This window comes from Cajanus cajan, chromosome 4 (assembly GCF_000230855.2).
Source record: "Cajanus cajan strain Asha chromosome 4, NIPB_CcT2T_4, whole genome shotgun sequence".
Taxonomy (NCBI): Eukaryota; Viridiplantae; Streptophyta; class Magnoliopsida; order Fabales; family Fabaceae; genus Cajanus; species Cajanus cajan.
In genome coordinates, this window is record NC_138520.1 from 37,075,254 (window position 1) to 37,085,785 (window position 10,532).

Here is a 10,532-nt window from a genome sequence, read left to right on the forward strand (position 1 = left end):
TTATTAGTCTCCACAGGTGTAGCAAGTAAGTCAGTTGAAGAATTAGAGAGAACCAATGAACAGTAAATCAATTACCTGTTATGTTGTGCATCTGTGTTGGGTATTAGTCTCCCCAGGTGTAGCAAGTAAGTTAGTTGTAGAATTAGAGAGAACCAATGAACAGTAAACCAATTACATGTTATGTTGTGCATCTGTGTTGGTTATTAGTCTCCCCAGGTGTAAGAAGTAAGTCAGTTGAAGAATTAGAGATAACCAATGAACAGTAAACCAATTACATGTTATGTTGTGCATCTGTGTTGGTTATTAGTCTCCCCAGGTGTAAGAAGTAAGTCAGTTGAAGAATTAGAGAGAACCAATGAACAGTAAACCAATTACCTGTTATGTTGTGCATCTGTGTTGGTTATTAGTCTCCCCAGGTGTAGCAAGTAAGTCAGTTGAAGAATTAGAGAGAACCAATGAACAGTAAACCTATTACCTGTTATGTTGTGCATCTGTGTTGGTTAATAGTCTCCACAGGTGTAGCAAGTAAGTCAGTTGAAGAATTAGAGAGAACCAATGAACAGTAAATCAATTACCTGTAATGTTGTGCATCTGTGTTAGTTATTAGTCTCCCCAGGTGTAGCAAGTAAGTCAGTTGAAGAATTAGAGAAAACCAATGAACAGTAAACCAATTACATGTTATGTTGTGCATCTGTGTTGGTTATTAGTCTCCCCAGGTGTAACAAGTAAGTCAGTTGAAGAATTAGAGAGAACAATGAACAGTAAACCTATTACCTGTTATGTTGTGCATCTGTGTTGGTTATTAGTCTCCACAGGTGTAGCAAGTAAGTCAGTTGAAGAATTAGAGAGAACCAATGAACAGTAAATCAATTACATGTTATGTTGTGCATCTGTGTTGGTTATTAGTCTCCACAGGTGTAGCAAGTAAGTCAGTTGAAGAATTAGAGAGAACCAATGAACAGTAAACCAATTACATGTTATGTTGTGCATCTGTGTTGGTTATTAGTCTCCCCAGGTGTAGCAAGTAAGTCAGTTGAAGAATTAGAGAGAACCAATGAACAGTAAACCAATTACATGTTATGTTGTGCATCTGTGTTGGTTATTAGTCTCCCCAGGTGTAACAAGTAAGTCAGTTGAAGAATTAGAGAGAACCAATGAACAGTAAACCTATTACCTGTTATGTTGTGCATCTGTGTTGGTTATTAGTCTCCCCAGGTGTAACAAGTAAGTCAGTTGAAGAATTAGAGAGAACCAATGAACAGTAAACCTATTACCTATTATGTTGTGCATCTGTGTTGGTTATTAGTCTCCACAGGTGTAGCAAGTAAGTCAGTTGAAGAATTAGAGAGAACCAATGAACAGTAAACCAATTACCTGTTATGTTGTGCATCTGTGTTGGTTATTAGTCTCACCAGGTGTAGCAAGTAAGTCACTTGAAGAATTAGAGAGAACCAATGAACTGTAAACCAATTACCTGTTATGTTGTGCATCTGTGTTGGTTATTAGTCTCCCCAGGTGTAGCAAGTAAGTCAGTTGAAGAGTTAGAGAGAACCAATGAACAGTAAACCAATTACATGTTATGTTGTGCATCTGTGTTGGTTATTAGTCTCCCCAGGTGTAAGAAGTAAGTCAGTTGAAGAATTAGAGAGAACCAATGAACAGTAAACCAATTACCTGTTATGTTGTGCATCTGTGTTGGTTATTAGTCTCCCCAGGTGTAGCAAGTAAGTCAGTTGAAGAATTATAGAGAACCAATGAACAGTAAACCAATTACCTGTTATGTTGTGCATCTGTGTTGGTTATTAGTCTCCCCAGGTGTAGCAAGTAAGTCAATTGAAGAATTAGAGAGAACCAATGAACAGTGAACCAATTACCTGTTATGTTGTGCATCTGTGTTGGTTATTAGTCTCCCCAGGTGTAGCAAGTAAGTCAGTTGAAGAATTAGAGAAAACCAATGAACAGTAAACCAATTACATGTTATGTTGTGCATCTGTGTTGGTTATTAGTCTCCCCAGGTGTAACAAGTAAGTCAGTTGAAGAATTAGAGAGAACCAATGAACAGTAAACCTATTACCTGTTATGTTGTGCATCTGTGTTGGTTAATAGTCTCCACAGGTGTAGCAAGTAAGTCAGTTGAAGAATTAGAGAGAACCAATGAACAGTAAATCAATTACCTGTTATGTTGTGCATCTGTGTTAGTTATTAGTCTCCCCAGGTGTAGCAAGTAAGTCAGTTGAAGAATTAGAGAAAACCAATGAACAGTAAACCAATTACATGTTATGTTGTGCATCTGTGTTGGTTATTAGTCTCCCCAGGTGTAACAAGTAAGTCAGTTGAAGAATTAGAGAGAACAATGAACAGTAAACCTATTACCTGTTATGTTGTGCATCTGTGTTGGTTATTAGTCTCCACAGGTGTAGCAAGTAAGTCAGTTGAAGAATTAGAGAGAACCAATGAACAGTAAATCAATTACATGTTATGTTGTGCATCTGTGTTGGTTATTAGTCTCCACAGGTGTAGCAAGTAAGTCAGTTGAAGAATTAGAGAGAACCAATGAACAGTAAACCAATTACATGTTATGTTGTGCATCTGTGTTGGTTATTAGTCTCCCCAGGTGTAGCAAGTAAGTCAGTTGAAGAATTAGAGAGAACCAATGAACAGTAAACCAATTACATGTTATGTTGTGCATCTGTGTTGGTTATTAGTCTCCCCAGGTGTAACAAGTAAGTCAGTTGAAGAATTAGAGAGAACCAATGAACAGTAAACCTATTACCTGTTATGTTGTGCATCTGTGTTGGTTATTAGTCTCCCCAGGTGTAACAAGTAAGTCAGTTGAAGAATTAGAGAGAACCAATGAACAGTAAACCTATTACCTGTTATGTTGTGCATCTGTGTTGGTTATTAGTCTCCACAGGTGTAGCAAGTAAGTCAGTTGAAGAATTAGAGAGAACCAATGAACAGTAAACCAATTACCTGTTATGTTGTGCATCTGTGTTGGTTATTAGTCTCACCAGGTGTAGCAAGTAAGTCACTTGAAGAATTAGAGAGAACCAATGAACAGTAAACCAATTACCTGTTATGTTGTGCATCTGTGTTGGTTATTAGTCTCCCCAGGTGTAGCAAGTAAGTCAGTTGAAGAGTTAGAGAGAACCAATGAACAGTAAACCAATTACATGTTATGTTGTGCATCTGTGTTGGTTATTAGTCTCCCCAGGTGTAAGAAGTAAGTCAGTTGAAGAATTAGAGAGAACCAATGAACAGTAAACCAATTACCTGTTATGTTGTGCATCTGTGTTGGTTATTAGTCTCCCCAGGTGTAGCAAGTAAGTCAGTTGAAGAATTATAGAGAACCAATGAACAGTAAACCAATTACCTGTTATGTTGTGCATCTGTGTTGGTTATTAGTCTCCCCAGGTGTAGCAAGTAAGTCAATTGAAGAATTAGAGAGAACCAATGAACAGTAAACCAATTACCTGTTATGTTGTGCATCTGTGTTGGTTATTAGTCTCCCCAGGTGTAGCAAGTAAGTCAGTTGAAGAATTAGAGAAAACCAATGAACAGTAAACCAATTACCTGTTATGTTGTGCATCTGTGTTGGTTATTAGTCTCCCCAGGTGTAGCAAGTAAGTCAGTTGTAGAATTAGAGAGAACCAATGAACAGTAAACCAATTACATGTTATGTTGTGCATCTGTGTTGGTTATTAGTCTCCCCAGGTGTAGCAAGTAAGTCACTTGAAGAATTAGAGAGAACCAATGAATAGTAAACCAATTACCTGTTATGTTGTGCATCTGTGTTGGTTATTAGTCTCCCCAGGTGTAGTAAGTAAGTCAGTTGTAGAATTAGAGACAACCAATGAACAGTAAACCAATTACCTGTTATGTTGTGCATCTGTGTTGGTTATTAGTCTCCCCAGGTGTAGCAAGTAAGTCAATTGAAGAATTAGAGAGAACTAATGAACAGTAAACCAATTACCTGTTATGTTGTGCATCTGTGTTGGTTATTAGTCTCCCTAGGTGTAGCAAGTAAGTCAGTTGAAGAATTAGAGAAAACCAATGAACAGTAAACCAATTACCTGTTATGTTGTGCATCTGTGTTGGTTATTAGTCTCCCCAGGTGTAGCAAGTAAGTCACTTGAAGAATTAGAGAGAACCAATGAACAGTAAACCAATTACCTGTTATGTTGTGCATCTGTGTTGGTTATTAGTCTCCCCAGGTGTAGCAAGTAAGTCAGTTGAAGAGTTAGAGAGAACCAATGAACAGTAAACCAATTACATGTTATGTTGTGCATCTGTGTTGGTTATTAGTCTCCCCAGGTGTAGCAAGTAAGTCACTTGAAGAATTAGAGAGAACCAATGAACAGTAAACCAATTACCTGTTATGTTGTGCATCTGTGTTGGTTATTAGTCTCCCCAGGTGTAGCAAGTAAGTCACTTGAAGAATTAGAGAGAACCAATGAACAGTAAACCAATTACCTGTTATGTTGTGCATCTGTGTTGGTTATTAGTCTCCCCAGGTGTAGCAAGTAAGTCAGTTGAAGAATTAGAGAAAACCAATGAACAGTAAACCAATTACCTGTTATGTTGTGCATCTGTGTTGGTTATTAGTCTCCCCAGGTGTAGCAAGTAAGTCACTTGAAGAATTAGAGAGAACCAATGAACAGTAAACCAATTACCTGTTATGTTGTGCATCTGTGTTGGTTATTAGTCTCCCCAGGTGTAGCAAGTAAGTCAGTTGAAGAGTTAGAGAGAACCAATGAACAGTAAACCAATTACATGTTATGTTGTGCATCTGTGTTGGTTATTAGTCTCCCCAGGTGTAGCAAGTAAGTCACTTGAAGAATTAGAGAGAACCAATGAACAGTAAACCAATTACCTGTTATGTTGTGCATCTATGTTGGTTATTAGTCTCCCCAGGTGTAGCAAGTAAGTCAGTTGTAGAATTAGAGAGAACCAATGAACAGTAAACCAATTACATGTTATGTTGTGCATCTGTGTTGGTTATTAGTCTCCCCAGGTGTAGCAAGGAAGTCACTTGAAGAATTAGAGAGAACCAATGAACAGTAAACCAATTACCTGTTATGTTGTGCATCTGTGTTGGTTATTAGTCTCCCCAGGTGATGAGGACATGGGCAAGGATTTAGGAGCACTCAAAGGACTTGGAGGACCAATGACTAGGGCGAGGACTAAAAAGGCCAAAGATGCTTTGCAACAAGTTACGGCCCTTATTCTTGAAGAAATGCCTAAAGATGAAAACAAGGCCAAGATGGTGAATTGTATCAAGGATTATGAAGCCTAATTACTCTATGGTGTTCTTAGTAATTGTAATTAGTAAATAAAGGCCTAAAACTCTTGTTAAAGTGGCTGCCAACTCTTTTTGGGCTGCACCACTTATTGGGCTAGTTTTTTAAGCAAGTTATTTTTATCAAATAAGGCCCAAAACCTTTGGGATGAGTCAGCCATGAGGCATACCAGAGGGGTGCACGAATTTAGCATGTGTTTTATTTAATGTTTTAGTGGTCATAATTGTTAGGCTTAGTGGAAGTTCAATAATTGCCCACTAAAGTGTTTTTTTATAATATTTTGTCATTAGTGGTCATAATTCAGGCTTAGTGGAGTCCATTATTTGTCCACTAATGTAAGTGAAGGTTGTTGATTGTAAGCTATATAAGCTGCCCATGGGGATGAACAAAATCAGATCAGAATTTGAGTTTTAATTACTGAGAGTAATTCTCTAATTGTTCTTGAGTGATTCAAGAGTTTGGGCATATCAAAGGATAAACCACAATTCTTTGTGTGAAGCCTTTTCCTTGGAAGAGTGATTCTTCCTTCATTCATTTTTTTTACTGTATCCTTTTACCTTCATTTCTAGCATTCTAATTCCAGAAAATTAAGTTCCAGATTTTTGAACCCAAAAGATCCTTCTTCATTCCTTGTGCAAATTAGGAATCCTATCATTTGGTATCAAGAGCTCCGGTTTTTTTGGGTCATCCACATCATTTGCTGGAATTTCTTTGGGTAACATCTTTCCTTATTATTTCTCATTACCATTGATATTACCTTAGTGTTCTTTCTTTATTTCTGAACCATTGCAAAAATTAGGCCTGAATAGTATTAAAAAAAAAAAAATTCGTGAATATATAATAAAAAAAAAAAAAAGTTGTGGCTGAATGGTTCATGCGTTTAGAACACTTAAGACTCAAAATTTAAGGTAATATTTCGGTTGGGTTGAAGGGTGTTACTAACTTATCTAAAATTCCAGTTTTTGATTCCTAAGTTTCCTTGTTTTCTTTTTGAATTTTAGGTGACTGTTTTGTATTCCTTTCTTTTTTTTTTTTAAGCCTACCCTGAACCTTGCTTTTAACACAAAATATCAAATTTGTGGTTTGTTCTTTGTGTTGTCTATTTTTGAATTGCTTTTTTTAAAAAAAAAAAAGAGTGATCTTTTTACGAGTGTAAACACGTGAGAAGAGTGGTGAGGTCCTATTTTCTTTGTGTTTGTTAGTACTCTTGTTTTTTTTTGAAGATGGCAGATGGAGATCATTTGGATGGAACACAAAGACTCTTGTTCGACGCTATTAATGCTCAAATGCAAAGATTATTGAGAGAAAACAATGAGGAGTTGTATGGAAGAATTGAACGATTAGAGAATTATGAACATCATGAAGAAGAAAGGAGAGGAAGAATTGGTGGTGCTCCTAGGCAAAACAGAATTGAAGGTATTAAACTTAATGTTCCTCCATTTAAGGGGAAGAGTGATCCGGAAGCCTATGTGGAATGGGAACTCAAAATAGAACATATTTTCACTTGTAACAATTATGATGAAGAGCAAAAGGTGAAACTTGCAGCAGCTGAGTTCTCAGACTATGCCCTTGTGTGGTGGAATAAGTTGAAAAGAGAAAGGTTGAGAAATGAAGAGCCTTTGGTGGAGACTTGGGCTGAAATGAAAAAGCTCATGAGGAAACGTTATGTGCCAGCTAGCTATGCTAGAGATGTGAAATTTAAACTTCAAAAATTGTCACAAGGCACCAAGGGAGTTGAAGAGTATTACAAAGAATTGGACTTGCTCATGATGCAAGCCAATGTTGAAGAAGATCCGGAACTAACCATGGCTCGTTTTATTAATGGTTTGAATAATGATATTCGTGATGTTGTTGAATTGCAGGAATTTGTTGATATAGAAGATTTGCTGCACAAATCCATTCAAGTGGAACAACAACTCAAAAGAAAAAGTGTGACCAAGAAGAGTTCTTCTAATTATAATTCCTTTAGTTGGAAGGACAAAAATAAGAAGGAGGTGACTGCCACTTCAAGCAATCCAGCATCTGCTTCTCATGTAAAATCATCCTCTAAGACCTTAGAACAGCCTCAAAAGAAGAGTAAAGACATAAAATGTTTTAAGTGTCAAGGCATGGGTCATTATGCCTATGAGTGTCCTACCAAAAGGACCATGGTTCTCAAGGAGAATGGGGATTACACTAGCCAATCTGATGTTAGTGAAGAAGAGGAAGGTGACATTGAGGAGGAGGAGGAGGCCCTTGAGGGAGATTTATTGATGATAAGGAGAATGATGGGTAGTCAAATGAGTCCTTTAGAAATAAGCCAAAGGGAGAATATTTTCTACACAAGGTGTTCCATCAATGGAAAGGTTTGCATGGTGATTATTGATGGAGGGAGTTGCGCTAATGTGGCTAGTGCTAGATTAGTGTCAAAGCTAAATTTAGACACTAAACCACATCCTAGACCATATAAACTTCAGTGGCTTAGTGAGGATGGAGAGGTGCAAGTGAGGCAGCAAGTAGAAGTGGAGATTTCCATTGGAAAATACAAAGATAAGGTGCTATGTGATGTAGTTCCAATGGAGGCCAGCCACATACTTTTAGGAAGGCCTTGGCAATTTGACACTAAAGCCATCCATGATGGCTATTCCAATAAGATTTCTTTTGTGCACCAAAATAAAAAGATTGTCCTCAAGCCTTTGAGTCCTAAAGAGGTGTGTGAGGATCAATTGAGGATGAGAGAAAAGATTTCTTTGGAGAGAAAAGAAAGTGATCTTGAGAAAAAGAGTGAACAAAAATTTAAAAAAAAGAAAAGGAGTGAAACACTTGAGAGAAGAGAGAGTCTTTTGGCAACAAAGAGTGAGGTGAAGAGGTTGTTCCTTGCTAAACAGCCCCTTTATCTAATGTATTGCAAAAATCAGATTTTAAACACTAACACTTTTGATGAATTGGAAATACCTTCTAGTGTTAAATCTCTTTTGCAGGAATTTCGTGATGTTTTTCCATCAAGCATACCAAGTGGACTACCACCTTTGAGGGGAATTGAACACCAAATTGATCTCATTCCAGGAGCTTCTTTACCCAATAAGCCAGCTTATAGAAGCAATCCACAAGAAACGCAAGAAATACAAAAGCAAGTGGATGAACTCATGGCCAAAGGATGGGTAAGAAATAGCATGAGTCCTTGTGCTGTTCCAGTAATTTTGGTCCCTAAAAAAGATGGTACATGGAGAATGTGTTCTGACTGTAGGGCTCTAAATAACATCACCATAAAATATAGGCACCCAATTCCTAGACTTGATGATTTGCTTGATGAATTGCATGGTGCAAGTTTTTTCTCTAAAATTGATTTGAAAAGTGGGTATAATCAAATTAGAATTAGAGAGGGTGATGAATGGAAAACTGCTTTTAAAACAAAATATGGTTTGTATGAGTGGTTGGTTATGCCTTTTGGCTTAACTAATGCACCCAGTACTTTCATGAGATTGATGAACCATGTTTTGAGGGAATTTATTGGCAAATTTGTTGTAGTATATTTTGATGATATTCTTGTTTATAGCACTTCTCTTGAATTGCATGTGGAACATTTGAAATCTGTTTTGAATGTGCTGAAGGAAGAACATTTGTTTGCCAATCTTGAAAAATGTGTGTTTTGTACTGATCATGTTGTATTCCTTGGTTTTGTTGTAAGTTCTAAAGGAGTACAAGTAGATGAGGAAAAGGTTAAGGCCATCCAAGAATGGCCCACACCTAAATCCGTGAGTGAAGTGAGAAGTTTCCATGGTTTGGCAAGTTTTTATAGGAGGTTTGTTAAGGACTTTAGCACCTTGGCAGCACCTCTTAATGAAGTAGTAAAGAAACATGTGGGTTTTAAGTGGGTGGAGTTTTTGGAACAATTTCCCTATGTCATAAAACATAAAAGGGGCAAAGGGAACATTGTGGCTGATGCTTTATCAAGGAGACATACATTACTTTCCACTCTTGAAACTAAATTGCTTGGATTTGAATCTTTGAAAGAAATGTATGCTTCTGATGAAACTTTTGGTGAAATATATGCTGCATGTGAGAAATTATCTCAAAATGGGTATTTTAAGCACAATGGGTTTTTATTTAAAGAAAACAAATTGTGTGTGCCTGCATGTTCCATTAGAGAATTGCTTGTTAATGAATCACATGGTGGTGGTTTGATGGGGCACTTTGGGATTAAAAAGACTTTGGAAATTTTACAAGAACATTTCTTTTGGCCTCATATGAAACGTGATGTGCAAAAATTTTGTGAACATTGTGTTGTGTGCAAAATGGCTAAATCTAAATCATTACCGCAAGGATTGTATACTCCTTTGCCAACTCCTGAATATCCTTGGATTGACATATCTATGGACTTTGTGTTAGGACTGCCTAGAACAAAGAATGGCAAAGATTCTATTTTTGTGGTTGTTGACAGGTTCTCAAAAATGGCACATTTCATACCTTGCAAAAAGGTAGATGATGCGTGTCATGTGGCTGATTTGTTTTTCAAAGAAGTTGTGAGACTTCATGGTGTGCCAAGGAGTATTGTAAGTGATAGGGATGCTAAATTCCTTAGTCATTTTTGGAGGACTTTGTGGGGAAAGATAGGTACTAAATTATTATTTTCAACAACTTGTCACCCACAAACTGATGGACAAACTGAGGTAGTCAATAGAACTTTGGGAACCTTGCTTAGGACTGTTTTAAAAAAAAATATTAAATATTGGGAAGCAAGTTTGCCTCATGTTGAATTTGCATATAATAGGGCTGTCCATAGCACCACAAATTGTTCACCTTTTGAGGTTGTGTATGGTTTTAACCCATTGACTCCTCTTGATTTATTGCCTATGCCTAACATTTCTGTTTTTAAACATAAAGAAGGGCAGGCCAAAGCAGACTATGTGAAGAAGTTACACGAACGTGTGAAGGCTCAAATTGAGAAGAAAAATGAGAGCTACGCAAAACATGCTAACAAAGGGCGAAAGAAAGTTGTGTTTCAACCTGGTGATTGGGTTTGGGTACACATGAGAAAGGAAAGATTTCCGGAACAAAGGAAATCAAAGCTTTTGCCAAGAGGGGATGGTCCATTTCAAGTACTTGAAAGAATAAATGACAATGCTTACAAGATTGAATTGCCCGGTGAGTACAATGTTAGTTCCACTTTTAATGTTTCTGATTTATCTCTCTTTGATGTAGAAGATGGAGACTTTGATTTGAGGACAAATTCTTCTCAAGAGGGAGGGAATG

General features: G+C 37.2%; 1 protein-coding gene across 1 annotated transcript; it reads left to right on the top strand.

Moving 5' to 3' along the window:
* Window positions 1-5,108: 5,108 nt before the first annotated feature.
* LOC145956785 (uncharacterized) lies at window positions 5,109-10,329 on the top strand. Its single transcript, XM_083072470.1, has 2 exons — window positions 5,109-8,440; window positions 10,164-10,329. The coding sequence occupies exons 1-2, from the start codon at window positions 6,524-6,526 to the stop codon at window positions 10,188-10,190; spliced, it is 1,944 nt and encodes a 647-aa protein (XP_082928596.1). The 5' UTR covers window positions 5,109-6,523; the 3' UTR covers window positions 10,191-10,329.
* Window positions 10,330-10,532: the final 203 nt, after the last annotated feature.